We start from the raw sequence: 18,089 nt of genomic DNA on the forward strand, positions 1-18,089 counted from the left end.
TTCTCGCCTTCTTTTTCTCAATCTCTCTGCAGATGAAAGGGACAAAATTCAATCTCTCCATGAACTTTTGATGCGCCACATGCTCCAGCCAGCTCACCAGGGGTAAACATTTAAGCCACCACAAATGTACTAGTCAAACTTGCCCCAGCCTCACTGTAAATCTAACTGGAGGGCTTAAATGTGAGAATGGCTGACAAACACAGGCAACAAAAGCAAACAGCTCAGCAAAGTCAGAACTGAATAGGCTGTAGGGTCTGTGAAGAAGAAAGCATCTCTCCTTGCAACCGGCAATCTGGGGTTTATTTCTCATTGCAGGAGAGAGAGAGAGAGAGAGAGAGAGAGAGAGAGAAGCGGAGGCTGAGGATATACTCTGCATGCTCCTCATGAACGCTCTCCTTTCCTCCAGTGAATACAGGAATCAATCTTGGACCGGCTGCTAAAGCTCAGCCATGAAGAAGCCTTCTCCACTCTTACTTCACAGCCAGACAAAAGACACTTCAGGGAGATATAGGCATTGCCCCTCCCCCCCCCCCACAAGCAAGGTACATAGTCCTCACTTTCCTCCTCGAGGCAGCTAGAAGAGACTCATGAAGGATATTAAAATGGAAAGGGTGATGGGAGGAAAGCATGGATGTATAAAAAACCTGGAGACAGTGTTCGAGACAGAGCCCTGTTCATTCCTATGAGAGTTGCTCAGTGGCGCATGAAGCCAAAAAAGTTTAACTTCCTTGTATAAAATAACCCGGATAATTGTCCATGTTTCTGCACTATGGGGCCCATAGAGCAGGCGCACTAGAGACCTCCGCCGGCTGTGCCGACTAGTTCCAATTTAGCACTCCGCTAACTTGAATGGGGATTAAATTATTTCATTGGCTCTTCTAGACTTTCCACATGTTGTCGGATATAATGGATAAAATTCTGATAGTGAAGTCATTTTGCGGGGGTTGTGACGCTTGAAAAATGTATCCACTGATTTACAGACGTCTCTTTTACCATATAAGTATACGGGAAAAAGTCTTTTTGGGCCCCATGGCATCACATGACAGACACAGAAGTTGCATTTCCACTGTTTGGCTGCTATGTCAAATTGGCTTCAAAGCTTGGTGCACCTCCAGGGCCTGGAGGAAAGGTATAAGTGGGTGGTGCAGAGATCCCCCTTGTCCTCTATTTGCAGGTGAATAAAAACCGGTAGTGAACAAAAACCGGCAGTCACAGCAAAGTAACATGCACACACAATATTCATACACAAATTTCTCAAGCATGAGTTGGATGGTGTGATAACTACATTACACCTCCAATGTTCTAATGTATAATGCATAATGCTATACTTTCAACCCTACAGACTAACCAGAACACGCACGCACACAAACACACACACACACACACACACACACACACACACACACACACACACACACACACACACACACACACACACACACACTACACTACAATAGTAGACATGCACTACTTGTCTCACCTTGCCAGTTGACTTGGGTCCCTTCCAGATGCAGAAGTAGCAGATGAACCAGGCAAGGGCCAGACACATGGCTAGCTCCCAACGCATTCCCCCCATGTGCTCAATACCATCTGATATCTTCAGTACTCTACGTCTGATTTGGCACAAAGAAAACAGATGATTTACAACTTGATTTAGTTCATATTCTTTTGTGACATATGAAGAATCCTTTGTAAAAACTTGCTGAAAAATGGGAAGTGGTGTTGAAAATTACATGTTGAGCCTCTGCAGACTCTCTGAGTCTTGGTATGTATGTATGACTTACAACACAGGGAGAATGATGAAAAATAAATATTTCAATATAAATAGCAACGTCATTTTTGCTGGTTAACCATAGTTTCTAGTGCCATTAATGCATTTTCCAACCCCACAAAGTACTCCTCAACTTCAAAACACTGTGACCCTAGTTGGCATACTATACTAACTTACAAATATAACGTACAATGAAATGTTTTTTCTTGAGTCTCAAAATCCATCTATGTTTTATAATGGAATAGGGAAACAATCCTATACTCTAGTACACCTTTGTCTTTGATCACTAAAGGCCTTTACTGTCTTTTATTGGTTCTCCATGTATACTTGCTCAATGCTCAGTCACTCAGGATGAGTGTATCCTATCATACATACCAGTAATTTATGGCCATCCTGACCAAACAATACATCCACTTTCTGTCACCTCCTCAAAGAGCAACATGACATTGAGGGGACTAACCAGCAGTACAAGATGACCTTATCGACCCTCTGTGATTCACACTGCAACTTCCTTCTTCTGTCCATGACAGCTGCTCCTCATCCTGCTGCTAACCTGGCAGTTCAGGATGCAACTACAAGGTAATACGACTGTAAATTTGCAACAGCATTTGTGGAGCTACTTTTGTGTGTAACAATGCAGTCTTAAACAACGTGAGCATGGCATTGCAACAAATATTTCCACTTGTGGCTCCACCGCCCCTTCCTAAGATTTAGAAGTCACTGTCCACCTGTCATTTGATGACTGTAAGTGGGGAGAGAAGTGTTCTTTTCCAACTATGACAACAATCTTCTTGGCTGAGTCACCTCTGCGATGTGGTCGATGTCCTGTATGATCATGTCTGATTGGCTTAAGGAATACACCTTCAATTATGTGTCCTTGATAGGATGGGGACGAACCTTCATGATAAAGGCTGTCGACAGCATTGTGCTCTGACAGAAAGATGTCATATAATCTTATTGGAGATGATACCTTGCTTCATAACCTCCAACACTTTAATGCTATTGAGCATCAAGGACATGCTGTTGGGACAACTGCACTGTGGTGGTTTAACATCACCAGGCAGAAAGAAGTCTGATTTACTTTGGTTTGCTCCACTGTTATGGCCATGAACTACTTAAATAGGTCAAGCAGATTCTTCAGCCCCTGAAATGTCCCTGGTGGTCAAAATGTTTGTGCCAAAGTAATGTCCAGGGCTGGACCACTACTAAGTCAACCATAAAACTTTGAGCCAAATCTGGGCTTAGTTTAGCAGAACACTCACTGACCATTGTGGTTCTCCTAGAATTAAAACAACAATTCACCCTTGGGGGACAACGAGTGAGCACAAGCAACATGGTCAAACGGCTTTATGCATTTTTATTTATTTTTACTTAACCTCACTTCCTGATACCCTGTGTCGAGCAGCTGTCAGCACTGTGGCCCACAGATGGGAACTTGCTGACCAACTTGATCAACTAAATCCCCACATTAGAGAAGCCACCCTGCCTGTCCTTTGATGCTGAGTTTGTGGATCTCAGTCGGCGGATGGTAGCCATATCAGCTAGGTGCAGCAGTAAAAGAGAGGTTTGTGTATGATGTTCTGTGTTCTTATTGCCTGGGTTGTAACTCTGTGGCGTTTATTGGTTACTAATGTACTGTGAAACTGCACTGCGGAGTCCAATAAAATTTCCCAATGGGGACAATTAAGTACATTTTGATTTTAGAATAGGCTAGTTATAGCAGTAGTGGCAGTGCTGAGCAGTAGAGAGTTATCAAGCCAATAGAATCAAATAGAAGACTTGTACTGTGTTACAGTAATAGTATAGGCACTACTGTACAGGCCTACAACTAAAACATTCTTCCCTGTGATATGCCTACAGGTTTAACAGTGTAGGTGCAAGATACAGGGCACATTATCAGCAATTATGACATCATAGCTTGTCGGCGGTGGTGAATCAACAGTGTTTCCGGTTTGTTGAAGCAAAGCCAGGGAACAGCATTGATGGAGGATGAGAAGCGAGACCCGGAGCCACAGAACTACATGGTGCTGCCAAATCTTTGCCATCGAGTTCACCCTTGGAGCTCCAGACCAGCCATTGATCATCGTGACATGTTCTTGGTGGCCAGCCACAGGCTAGGTCCAACACAGCCCCCCTGGTCAGCCGAGAGGGCAAGATGTGAAGCCTAATGCGTGTAAATATACTGGCTGTGTTCTCAAACATATGTAAATCAGTTTTATATGGGTGCAAAGTGTGTGCATACTGTTAATGTGAGTATGATATGATTTTGAAATGTAAAAAATAACAAATTATTGCATCCTCTTGTTTAAGAGACTTTTAGAAGATGAAGACGTCTGCATTAATATATTGTGTTCAGTCTTGTTTTCTGGTTCAATAAAAGTACTCTGTCCAGACATATCACTACTTTAGTAATGCACTGGTAATATTGTTGCAGATATGTACAACATATGTGTTTTTTCTTTTCATTAAACTCTCCTTCAGTGATTTAAGTTTTGTATTTTAAAGTGTAAAGATGGAATGATAAAACCATGCAACATTATTTTGGAGCACCAAAACAAACATCCATACAGTTGACAAAATACAGCTTGTTTAACTTATTGTCCTGGTGTTTGTTTATGCTGTATATACAGTATAAAATATGACAAACAGTTTGTCTTGGAATAGATTAAACAAAGCCTGGTTGGTTGCTATTTTTGCCAACAACATGGTGATTGGCTTTTTGGCAATTTCTTTTGGGCATGTCTTTCTCTGCAGTTTAGTTTTATGCTTGTTGGCTCAAATCTGATGTTTTTATTACTGTTACATAAATCATGTCACTTAATTTTTCGATTTAGAAACAACAATATTGATCACATTTTAAATTTTACAATTTTACTGCATATAGTTGTTGCTTTTAAAGGAGAGAGAGAGATTTGACCCAATAGTGTAAACATAGCCACTGGCAGCGAGACAGGAAGTGTGGTCAGCATTACACACTGACCAGGCCTGATCTGCTGCCATACACATGGCTCTAGCTGGGAGACAGCAGGCCTACCAGGGTCTGTTGACACACAAATATGAAAAGTGCTGACTAATTATTGGGGGAAAGGTTAGCAGGGGGTCAGTGAAACATTCTGGAGCTGTCAGAAGCTCATATTTTCAACATAGTAGATAATGACACTAAAGGAGGACTTGAACTGACAAAGAATCTCCTTGTGGTGTTATATGCAAACTGTGATACCATTAATACTTTATACCCACAAAGATTATTATAGTATGCTCTCCAATGGGACTTTGCACAAACAAACGAAACGGAACAAAATGTCGTATAAAAACTAATGGACATGACAGAAAATTAAAAAAAAGGAATAAAAAATGTACTCACTCCCAAAACTCAATGACTGGAGAGGTTCCGTTGGGGTTTGTAATGTTGGTGGAATTTTCTCCATAGTAGTCCACACAGTTCTCTGTAGATAATCAATGATGTGTTATTATTTTTAAGAGGGTATACTGCAGATATAGATGTTGTTGCACATTAAATCCTAGGAGGTATTTTGTATTTTCTTTACTCTTGAAACAAAAATGATGCACATGATAATTTATGCTCGTAAGAATAATTCTCTCACTTTTCCACTGTTCCCTCCTATACCTGTATTCCAGTAGTGCCCACAGCCAGCCCATGGCAGCTCGGTGGTGAAGCAGTTGAAGAGGTAGAAGATGGCCCAGGCAAGGATCACTACGTAGTATACATTTAGATGAGCTTCAATCACCTGTGTTGCATAGCCAATACCTGAAAAGGCAAATTTAAAGATCATCGGGCCAAACTTCTTTGTCTCTGCACGTTTCCAATTTTCTTTTTAATTATTAAAATCCTGAGCACCCCCTGATAAAAGATATCAAGTGCGTGTTTTCTTACCCTCGAATAGCGGGCAGACTTTCCTCCAGCAGGTGATGCCTCCCTCACTGGTGAACTGACCCAGGGCAGTCTCCAGGAAAAACACGGGGATACCGCAGCACACAAAGAAGATGACATATGGAACGAAGAACGCACCTTTGTGCACACAATAGAAAATACACACAGAGCATTAATAGCACTTGATCAATACTAGAATAAGACGTCTAACAGTATAATAATTCAAAATACAAAAGGAGCCATTCACAAAATTCAGATAAAAGCATGCACTATACCGCCACGCTTATTCAGCAAAATTACCGTTGCAGATTATGAGTAGGGTCCATACTGTGCTGTCTAATGAGGGAACCCACCTAAGATAAAGACTTAATAATAAAGTCTTGCTTGACTTGCACATACATATATAACGGTACTAAACACTTTCACATACCTGCATATTCTAATGCATATACAGTACATACACATGCACATACATATATACGTGCATACACATGCATGCATGCATAATGTGAGAATGTGTATGAGTATGAGGGTATACTCATATAGAGTATATAGAGTATAGAGTACAGTATATACTGTATGTGTGTGGTTAGTATGTAAGTATGTACATATGTATGTATGTGAGCATTAGTATGTATGTATGTGCATGGGGTCGGAGGTTGGGGTGGATGGATGGGTCAAACAAACGTGACTTCCACCCAGCACACCTGAGTTTGTGTCCTGTGCAAGGAAGTCAACTTTTGTGACTTTTTTACGTTGACTACTTCACTTACATTCGTAACTTTATTTACGCAACAAACACACGTATTTTAACCCAAACCATGATTTTTTCAGAAACCTAACCAAGTAGTTTTGTTTTAAATCACAATGTTTAAAACTGTGACCGTGTGTCCAACCAGGAGTTGCTACGTTGTTTGCAGTCATGTAATTCCAATGATGCGTGATTCAGATGGAGGGAAGATAGTGAAAATCAAATAGATTGGAGTAATTTTGTTAGTAATATTGACTGAAAGAAATGTTGGTCCTTACCACAAAAGTTCCTTCTAACATATAATGTAAAGAAAGTGTCATTTAAGGTGATCCATATATTATAATCAGTGAAACATTTCAAGAGTTAAAGAGTGAGATGTAAATTGTTCTTTCTGTGAATTACATCCTGAAACCTGCTCCCATTTATTTCGGTTTTGTTTGGGTTAAAATAAGTATGTTTGTTACGTAAACTTAGTTATGAAATCTTTATTAAGTAGTAAATGTAAAAAAAGTCACAAAAGTTGACTTCCGTGCACAGGACACAAACTCAGGTCTCCTGAGTGAAAGTCACGTGTTTGTTTGACCCATCCATACACACATACATAAATACTAAGCACGCACATACAGTACATTAGAGGTGTGAATCTTCACTGATCTCTATCTAATCTGATTCGATTACGATTATCATGTCAGTCGATATCTCGATGCATCACGATACATCACGATGCGCCACGATGCGTCAAATAAATGTTTCTATTAAAGCAATGTAGGATAATTAATTCATAGCTTTTCAAGCTTCAAAAACAAAACATTCTGAAATTCTCTAATAGTAAATAAATTGGATACATAAAACTACAGCACTGAGCACATGGCACTTCCTGAATGTGCAAAACATAACAGAATATGTAAACAGAAATGTTGTTAGGCCAACATTAAATTGTAAACAGAAATAATCGGTTATGAGCCGGCCGATTATCGATGCAGCATTGTCCATGTCCACGATTTGATGCATCGATTATTTGATTAATTTCAACACCTCTACAGTACATACATACTCACTTTAATATATCCTCATACACATCTCACGTTATGCATGCATGCTATTTATGTATGTATGTATGTACGTGCATGCGTATGTATATGCATGACAGTATGCATGTATGCGCAAGTGCTTAGTACCGATATACGTGTGAAAGTCAAGTATTCAGTTTTGGCCTAGGCATCTTCTCATACTATTCTACTTATGTATTACAGGTAACGTTTGCCCTCCTTTTTGTTCCTTTTCTTTTCTAAACTTGCCTTTTCCATTCTTACCTGTCTTACCTCCTCCTTCCTGCTAGGGAGCTTGTTTTATGTCCACCATTTATTTATTTTTTAACCTCTCCATCTTGATTCTTTAGTAAGCAGTCGGTTTATGTTTGTACTTGTAGCACAGATAAGGGAAACTTCTTTACCTCCTCCATTCTTGTAGCAGAGGTAAGGAAACCTCCAGACGTTGCCCAGCCCGATGATCTCTCCAGCCACAGACAGGAAAAACTCGATCTTGTTGTTCCAGTGGCCCCTCTCATTGTATTCCCTGTGGTCTAGGCTGGAGCTGGACCCTTCAGGGTCTCTGCCATCCTCTGGTTTACCGTTTATAACGGGCCCGCTCTTCTCAGCTGTCATGACGCTTCAGCAGCCCGCTGAGAGAGAGAGAAAAAACACATGGACAGAAGAATTTTAAAAGGTGACCTCATAACCTAAACTTTAAATGGATTCATTGACTTTTTCTGGAAGTATCTTTTCCTGGGACATCTGAATGGGACTGTGCCATTAATGCAAAACCACACCCATTGAATAGAATGTGAAGGTTCAAATCAACGGAAAGCAGTCCAATTAATTTTCACTTGTTATGTAACTGCATGGTCCTTTAATCAGCCTTGAATCTAGATAAAGAAGAAGCAGTGTAGAATTAAGTGTGATGCCTCATTAAAGGATAACACCATCATGAATAGTAATAGAGAAGCAGACATTGTGCATTAAGATTGTCAAACCAGAATGAGGGGGCTGAAAAAACAAACAAACAAGCTTTCAGTAACCTGCAAGTTAAACCACTAACTTATGTGAACACTGCCGCACTCTTCTGATGGACATCACTGTAATGCCTGTATTGTTATACAGCATGTAGCATAAACATAACTTAATAACTTGTTGAAATACAGTTATAGCCTACATTAAAATCAATCAACCCCATCATCAGCATCAACTGTACTGTATGTAAATGCCTTACAGGAAGTTCACGTCAACAAAAAGAAAACAGAAATGAGCATGCAAATAGCAATCAAAGACATAAAACAATGAGCCTCTTTACTCACCAGTCTACTATGGAACAGTGGCAAACCTCCTTTTGGCTCCCACGATGATGCGCACTAACAATTGCCTTTACAAAACACAGGGTGGTTTAGCCCGGTGAAAAAAGGGAGAGAGGGGGAAAAAGAGGGGAAAAAAGTACAATCTGGATCCGCGTTGAGTAAAGTGGTTTTGTTGAGTCTCCAGTCTATATAAAGGAAGATCCAGACGTGGCAGAGTGACGGTAGATCTTGCACCAGACGATGGATAACCTGCGACTGCGCTTACACTCTCCAAGCGGTATGCTCTCAAGCGCCTCTACTTGGATAAAAGCCATGTGGTAACCAATCTAGTTCTCACACCAGCGTTACCACGGCGCAGAGAGCGCAGGTTGACATGAGGAGACGGGCAAAACACGAGAAAGAAAGTTAGGTTGGTGTAAGTTTAAGCATTAGCTTTTGAGTTTTTCTAACTATCTAACAATATATTTAAGTAGCTTATTACATGATTATTACAGCTGCACCATTAGGTTTTCATGTATAAAAAATACGGGGCCCTAATGCACCAACAAATTTTACAATTATGTACCTACAGTATAAAGCCTGCATTATTTTAAATTTCTAACTTCGCCATGCAACCAGTCAGATGTACAATACCAACTGTTGTGATTGCAAACATTATAATATTTGTGTTGTTTTTTCATTCTGGGTCTTATTTCATAATTATGTTCATTCTGAAAATAATAACACACTGAATCAACAAAGAGCCTCATGTGTAAACAAACCAGTGTGTGCAGATGAATAGGCAGCTAGTTTGGTTTGCAGGAAAGTTGGAATATTAAATAGCTAATTCTAAATTTCTACAACGGAGATGGCAAGTTAGCAAAGTTCAATTATGAGAATAAGACCTATATTTAAAAATACTGGGAGTTTCTTTACATGTTCACATTCACTTCAACTCAGCTTTTTAATGTCAAGCTAGCATTCATATGACCCGTTGGTTTACATTTAAATCTTGATTTTAATAAATGAGTAAAGAGTTTTTAGAGAAAGTCTTCAATGTATATTTAATAACAGTATGATAAAACAATTATATGGAAAAAGTCTGCAATAGAGCCCGTCTGAGCTAGTTAAGGGATCCTTATAACATTGATAATATAACATTATTATTGTTTTGTTTTTCAAATATCGGTATAAGTATCAGTCTGGCTCTCTTGTCTGTACGAACGTGTGACAACATGGAAATAACATTCAAAAAATATATTTCCTTCACCTGAGGTGTTTGTTGGTTGAAGATTTGTGGAAAGTCTCGATATTCAAAGATGCAGTGACCCTGTTTGATTTATAAATTAATGTCTGGTTCCCTTTGTCAAAGCAGTTGCTCCTTGGGCTTTGCTCTGAGCATACCAACTCACACCTCTTTGTAAAACCTCTCCTCTAGAAGTCACTCTGCACCCAAGCATGCAATATGAACGCATTTCCTCATTTGAAAACATTGGATTGTTGTTGTCACTGGCTAATGATGAATGATCAGCTCGTCATAAAGTCTTAATAACTCATGCTGCTTATGGGCATTAAAAAAGGGGTTTATAGGGGTTGTTCATACACAAGTTGAGTGCCTGGTTTCCAGGCGTGATAGACTCGGTGCACAAGGAACTCCCATGACTTTAAAAGCCTGACCTAGTCTCTAAGAATCCCTTTACGCAAGGGTCACTTGTCATTAGAAGTTTAAAGGAAGTGCCTTGCATAAAAAGTATGGCCACCCAAAGCGGCTGGCAAACATTCACAGTGCTTTTCAGGCAGAGTCAAGTCCTTTATTTATGTTGCCCTGTACAACTTTATCAGAGGGGGGAATGCTTGATGCAGGTATATAAACTAATGTTCCTGTTTTCATGTTCTTTTGCTCTTGCAGATTTATTCCTCAAAAAGTGCTGCATGTTGCTGCAGTGAAATGAATGTGGTGATATAACTACACATAAATACATTTTGACCCCATCTAATGTAGTGACAGAATACACTCTCACTCTTTAGGAAGGTCTAAGAGTGAGTTGAGGAGGACTGCAATGTGAGAGAGATTGCCTCCAGAAGACTTGTGTAAGGAATAGAAAACCTTTCACTCCAGCACTAGATGGTCTGTTGACAAAATGGCTAGAGGTCTTTCTCTTCAACCATTATCCTTCTGGCCTACTGACTCCAGAACAAGCAAGATGTTTCAAAGTGATTGGCCGCCTCACTCCGAAGGGACCAACTTGTTCCATTAGTTGTAGTAGTCGGGAGGAACAGAACAACTTTCAGAACACTGGACAAAAAAGACTTGTTGCTAGGATACCTATCATCAGTCTTTTTACAAGGTGCTGCAAGTGTAATAGTGAAAATAAGATTCGAGAGATTAGATAGGTGGACTGAAAGAAATATTGTATGTTAGATGCATAAGTAGAAGGAATACAAAAGGATAAGTGGTAAAAATGAAGCTGACAGACAGAGAGGAGAGAAGCAGAATAAAAAATGAACATGATCTCACATGATGCTACAGTGTGTTTTGTGAATGCTGAATCTCTCTATAGCAAATATCTACATATTTTATAACTCAATAGTGAAAAGTGCATTAAATAGGTTCATGCATTTCTCACTCATTTTGCAACAAACTGTAACAACCTTAGCAGTGCGATGCACTTTTTAATTGTTGGTTTCTGAACAGTTTTTCAGTGCTCATTATTCCACATTAGCAGGGACTGAAAAAGCAGACAAGAACAATTTTGATGTGGGACTTCAACAAGAAAATGCACAAATCAACTTCTTTTGGCATATGGCCTATTAACTTGGACACCCATTAATGCCCAGAACAGGTACTCCTCTTTAGACATGACCTTACACAGACCCAGGTCTTATAATATGCAGTTAATGTAAAATAAGCTACACTTCATGCTATATTCTACAGCTGCTAAAATGTGCAGTTGAAAAGTTTATGCAGTCTCAATCTCATAAGTATTTGCAACTTGTAAAACACAATGCACAAATGAATGCAGATTGATTTGTATCCATAAATCTGTGTTGTATCTGTGCCTCTAATTTGTGACTTGTGAAACACAATGCAGAAATGAATGCAGAGTTATTTGTATCTGCAAACACAATTCACAAATGAATGCAGAGTGATTTGTATCCGCAAATACGTATCTGTGTCCGTACGTCTAATTTGTAACTCTTATTTCATCATTTGTAAATTAACTTAGTATTTTTCAATTTATGTATATTTGTAAATCACCTTCTATTTGTGTGGGTACTTTTGAGACAGTTTTTCCGCGCCGTTGTTGTCACAAACAATTTGTGTCTCAAGTGATGATTCCAGCACTCTCCAGTGGATGGCGGTAATGTAACACTTATGGATGCCATTCGCTGTTAAACTACATGAAGATGGTGAGGAAGCCATGTCAAATTTTTTAGAGACGGTTGGCCTAGAATCTACTTGACGTTCCTCCGGGTAAGTTGATATTATTAGGACTTTGTCGTCAAATAAATTACATTGATGTTTTTATCATCATTGTTGCAGTGTATTTACAAATTTGCTTTATGTTGTTATAGCGGCAGTGATAGTTTGCTACATTTTAAGCGTGCTAACGTTCACCTTCTTTTACAGCTTGAACAGCGATGCTAGTGAATATGTTTTGTATCCTATGAAACTAGACAATCTAAGGAATCCATTGATACCAACCATGTTATGCTTGTCCTTAACAGGGATATATAAAATAAGGTTCCAAAGTTAAGCCATTTTCAAAGGAGTCTCTCTCACCCCAAAATGGATTTATCATGTTTTACATTGTAGCTGTTGCCAGAACTACAGATTTTAGGTGATGTTGTATAAAGAATACAAATTTAACATTTGCTCAACATATTGTAACCATGTTTATTAGTATAGTAATTGCCACACACCTGGTTAAATACATGCTTCTCCTGTAAGTGTACATCCAAAATGTATGTGCATTTGTACACCCTGATAAAAATGATAGTTTAATCAATGAATCTGCCATGTTTTACAGATCTGACTGATAAGATGCTGTCCTGAACACCTGTTTGACCAGGTTTATCTGGATCCACAAGACTCTCCTCACAGTATGAAGGTATTGTGGGACAGGTGTCATACTTCTGCCAAGTGATGGTCTGAACACAACACAGCAGCATCAGAAAAGATTCATTATCCACAGGATGACTTCTGTGACCTGAGAGCCTACATTACCAGCTGACACATCTTCAGTAGAAAAGAAACCTTTTAGACTGGTGACATGAGCTGGACAGTTAACATCTGTTACTCTGTGCATTATGTATACACACTTTATATTTCCATTTCATTGACTATGAATAAAGTGCTTTATTTCTAAGCAGGGTTTGCCCATTTTTAAGTTTAGTAGTAAGGCTGTTATATAACATGTTTTTTTCCCAAAGACCGTAATTGAACTGTTTATACAGGTGATATGTCTGATTTAATACATGTAGAAGGGTCAAACACTAAGTCCATTTAACATCCTGACTATGAAAATGTAATCCTTTAAGACAGGTAATAGTGACAGTAAGCAATACAAAACATTTGTTTAACAGTTCAACTTTATTGTTTTGACAGATGGCAATATGAATAAAACGAAAGTATTTTGAAACAGTATCAAATCTAATCTGCAGCTTGAAAAACATTTCACAGCATAAATATGACAATAACGGACAAATAAAAACTTCAAATGAAAATCTCTAAGTTACTTTGTGAAACAAGAGTCCCTTTCACACAGCCTGATCAATGTCTATGGACAGTACAGTCCTCACAGTAGCTGTTGATACTTAAGTTACTGAGCAGTTGAGAAGTATGACACCTGTCTAGCAGTAACTTTCTCCTGGGGGTTTCTCACACTGTGAGGAGAGTCTGGTGGGTCCAAGTACACCTCATCAGTGGTCAGTCAGATCCATAAAACACGGCAGATTCAGTGTTAGATTAAACTAGGCTATCATTTTTCATCACGGTGTACAACTGCACATACATTTAGTCTTGAATAAAGGAGCAGCATGTATTTAACCCGGTGTGTGGCAATTACTGTATTAATAAACATGGTTAAAATATGTCGAGCAAATGTTAAATTTAAATTCTTTATAAAAAAATATATATATATATATGCCAATTCCATACAAAGACCAGGCAAAGCCCATGTTACAGGGCTGACTTTAACAAGCTAAGTTAGCATTGCTGTTTGCTGTACAAGAAGGTGAACATTAGCAGGTTCCAAAATGTAGGAAACTGTCACTGCCACTATAACAACATAAAGCAAATTGTAAATGCACTGCAACAATGATGATGAAAACATACTGTAAATGTAATTTATTTGACGACCAAGTCCTAACAATATCAACTTACCCAGAGGAACATCAAGTAGATTCTAGGCCAACTGTCTCTGAAAAGTTTGACAAGGCTTCTTCACCATCTTCATTTAGTTTAACAGCGGTTGGCATCCATAAGTGTTGCATTACTGCCATCTATTGGAGAGTGCTGGAATCATTACTTGAGACACAAATTGTTTGTGACAACAACAGCGTGGAAAAACAGTCTCAAAAGTACCCACACAAATAGAAGGAGATTTACAAATATATTTACATTGAAAACTAAGTTAATTTACAAATGATGAAATACGAGTTACAAATTAGACGTACGGACACAGATACGCATTTGCGGATACAAATCGCTCTGCATTCATTTGTGAATTGTGTTTGTGGATACAAATCGCTCTGCACTCATTTCTGCATTGTGTTTCACAAGTCACAAATTAGAGACACAGATACAACACAGATTTACAGGCACAAATCACTCTGCATTCATTTGTGCATTGTGTTTTACAAGTTTCAAATAATTATGAGACTGTTTTAGCACCATAAAAGTTGAAGTTTCAGACAAGCACTGTAATTAAGTCGATTTAAGTGTAAGCGCTGGGTGAACTTGCTGAAAGGAGTTTGATATATCAGTCAAATTGAATGTAGTTGAAATGTCAGTTGAAGCCAAACAGATAAATACAATCAAAATGTCAGTTGATGTGTAAGTGTTTTAAATGCAGTTAAATTAAGAGGTGAAAGCAGTTAAAGAGAAAGATATATAGCAATTCAAATGTCAGTTGATGTGTAACTACTGGAGTCCTTTGAATTATAGTAAATAACTTCAGCCTAAGAAGCAGTTTGACATTACCAGTAGCCTAGCTTTCTTCTAATAAGCACCGGTATTTGGTTTCTAAATAGAGTGTAACTTGGTATAATATATTGTCTAGATATAGTAAATTTAAAGTTTAAATGCAATATATGCGTTTCTAGTTACAGCATATTTTAGGTGTATGGTTTCTAATTAGCGTATAACTGTGTTTGTTTTCTGTCTAATAAAGACCACACATTTCTTGTTTTGGTCTAATTTGATACAAAGTTAGGCTTATTATATCTTATTAATGTACTAATTACAGTATAATTTAGGTGTTTGGCCATTAATTAGGGTATAACTGTTTATTTTCTGTCTAATAAAAACATTATTTCTAAGTTTCAAAGTATGGCTTATTAAGTCTTTTTAATGTACCGTAAAATAAAGTGCGACCAAAAATGGTCATGTCAACAGTCATAAAACTAATGTTCCCACTTGTGTTGTCAGTGTACAACTGTGGGAGGATAGGAGCTTTTCTGTCTTGCTGGACAGTGTTGGTGTCCAGTTAAGACTTTCAAACTTTCCGGTTTAAACAAACATACAGCGGGGTATCATCAGCATACAATGAAAGCCAATTTTGAAGTTACAATATAACCAAGGCATAGCATATAATCAAAGTAAAATCATATTGTCTTTATGTACAGAACCTTTTGGGATCACACATGCAATTTCAGCAGAGAAAGACACAAAATCAGCCACTCTAAATATTTTCACAGGTGTAATCAATAAAAAGAAATTAGCAGTTATTTGAGGAAAGATATAGCCTGGCGAGCATGTGAAGCATCGTGAACACATGAAATTGCATTTGTCGTGGTGTTCTTTTCACTTTAAGAAAGAAAACAACATGAGTAATTTAATATATTAAGCTTATCTTCAAGATGTGTCTTTATACTTGTTTTGGGTGTGTTTTTCTGGTTGGTTAAGATTTAACGCATTTGTTCTGTGAAGTTGTTCAGTGGTAGACAAATAGGAGTAAAGTAGGTGATGCGAAAAACATAATGGCCGCGAAAGCGCTGTGAAGTGCCGTGCAATTGAGTAATTTTCAGTTCGCCGCACCTGTTATTCAATATGTCTTTTCACACGGGTTGCGTTTAGGAGCAGAGCGCCCATGCGCAGCAGCGATTCTTCTGCAAGCCGCGAGCAAATATGTCCAGCCAGGTAATCAAACACAGAAAGGCCACAGCGCAGCAGGATACTTTACAAAATAAAACAAATTTCAAAATAAAACACCCAGGTTGGCTGTCTTAACTTCACAGCTGTGTCTAGAGCGACACTACCAAACACACACTGGGAGAGAGAGAGAGAGAGAGAGAGAGAGAGAGAGAGAGAGAGAGAGAGAGAGAGCGAGCGAGAGAGAGAGAGAGAGAGAGAGAGAAGAGAGAGAGACAGAGACAGAGACAGAGCGAAGCGAGAGAGAGAGAGAGAGAGAGAGAGAGAGAGAGAGAGAGAGATTCTGGAGAAGAACAGGATCGCTTTGTGACCGGCACAGAGAAATGCATGTCTGGTGTGAACAGCGATTGGCAGCGCTTGGCGGGCTGAATGTTTTAGTCGTAACATTTTGTGACATTTGAGAAAGATTATCTTTATATCATTACATTTGTTATTTGTTAGCAGTTGACCAGATGGCATAACTAAAACAGCACAATAATAGTAGTAATAGTGGTAGTACAGCAGTACAGCAAATCAACCAATATCAGCCAGTTATGCCTGCACTTAAGTTCTACCAAGTTTTCCACACAGATAGATAATTTTATTTGAAAAAGAATTATTTTGCTTAACCTTAAGTACCAAACTATTCAAATCAGGAAAGACTATAACAACTATACAACTAAAAGAGGGAGGGAGCTTAAATGTATTAAGAACCTGATACATTTTTATATAGAGTGCACAGTAGGAAAAGTTATAACTTTTATGGGGGTAATCAAACTATAAACCGTATAGGAATATTAGTGATATCTGCTGAGCTCAATAGATGGACCCAATAGACAGCTGGGTCTAATAAAATTGGATGAAACCTGAAAGCAGCAAAGAAGGGAACATATTTTAAACTTAACCGCAAAAAAAATATTGGTTGAAGGATCACTTGGCAAAATGCCCTCAGTCAGCTGTTTGTTAGAAGTTAAAAAGGAAAAACACAAATATAAAAAGAGAGAAACCATGTAGGTAGTCTTCTTGATGGAACTTTTGCTAAGCTTCATTCTATACGAGTATTTTTGAATGGAAGTCATTCCTCTTATGTGCTTTTGATACGTTTAACACTTTTGGAACTGAGCCCATTCAAAGGAAGAATCCATATTAAATGACAAAAGACAAAGTTACAACTTCAGCCAGAGCCGCCTTGCAATGCTAATGCTTCCCTGAGTGTATAAACCTGCTGCTCAATAGAGACACCACCCCACTACTTCATATCAACAGCAATTTGTTTTGAGCAATTCAACAAAACACCCCCAGAACATTTAAACACGGGTCACTTCACTGGCAAAGCCACAGACTGCATTGATGCACAATTTTCACAAACAACAAAAAGAAACTGCAAAGAAAAGTAAGGAGAAAAGAATCTAGGGGAAATGCAAGACAAAGAGCCCAGCCGACAGATCTCAAACTCAGGTTCAACACTAGCTGCAGCCAATCCACAGCATCCATTCAGTCCACTTGAATTCAGCGTTTCTTTTATCCCCATGCGACAATTAGTCTGGCATCCAACAAAAGGTAGTTTTTTACATTGACAAAAATAGTGTGACAGTATCAGAGGTATGAGGGTGTGATAATTAAGCTTGAGTCACAAACATACACGTGGATGTGCATAGACACAGACATACACCAGTACACACACACTCTGACCTCACCTTACTGAGTCCAATAGGTTTCTCTGCTTGGCAAGAGGGGAGCGTTGAGTAGCTACCAACCAGGCCACCCAGTAGTGAGTGAGACCTGCCAGCAACACCCCCGTCCGTGCACATGCCAATAGAGCTGAGAAGGCTGATATTGGTATGCTGAATATTAATACTATTAGAGACTAGTGCTACGGTACCAGCATGCAAAGCAGCAACAAAGACAAACACAGTCCCTTACAAGTTGAATCTCTCCTCTACACGTTATATTACACAACTATATATATATATATATATATCTCATTAGGTT

The 18,089-nt window shown here is 38.7% G+C and overlaps 1 protein-coding gene across 2 annotated transcripts in view; it reads right to left on the minus strand.

Moving 5' to 3' along the window:
• slc6a11b (solute carrier family 6 member 11b) overlaps positions 1-9,041 on the minus strand; it is a 29,841-nt gene extending 20,800 nt beyond the window's left edge. The window contains exons 1-6 of one of the 2 annotated variants that reach the window (XM_039797403.1): positions 8,768-9,041; positions 7,868-8,095; positions 5,667-5,801; positions 5,400-5,540; positions 5,136-5,217; positions 1,481-1,613 (exon numbers count right to left, since the gene is read on the minus strand). In XM_039797403.1, the coding sequence (XP_039653337.1) occupies positions 1,481-1,613; positions 5,136-5,217; positions 5,400-5,540; positions 5,667-5,801; positions 7,868-8,078 (702 nt within the window). In that variant the 5' untranslated portion in view covers positions 8,079-8,095; positions 8,768-9,041. Of the gene's footprint in view, positions 1-1,480; positions 1,614-5,135; positions 5,218-5,399; positions 5,541-5,666; positions 5,802-7,867; positions 8,096-8,767 lie in introns of those variants that run through there. The other variant, XR_005638952.1, reaches the window with a different exon arrangement.
• Positions 9,042-18,089: the final 9,048 nt, after the last annotated feature.

The sequence above is a fragment of the Perca fluviatilis genome, chromosome 4 (genome assembly GCF_010015445.1).
Source record: "Perca fluviatilis chromosome 4, GENO_Pfluv_1.0, whole genome shotgun sequence".
Classification (NCBI taxonomy): Eukaryota; Metazoa; Chordata; class Actinopteri; order Perciformes; family Percidae; genus Perca; species Perca fluviatilis.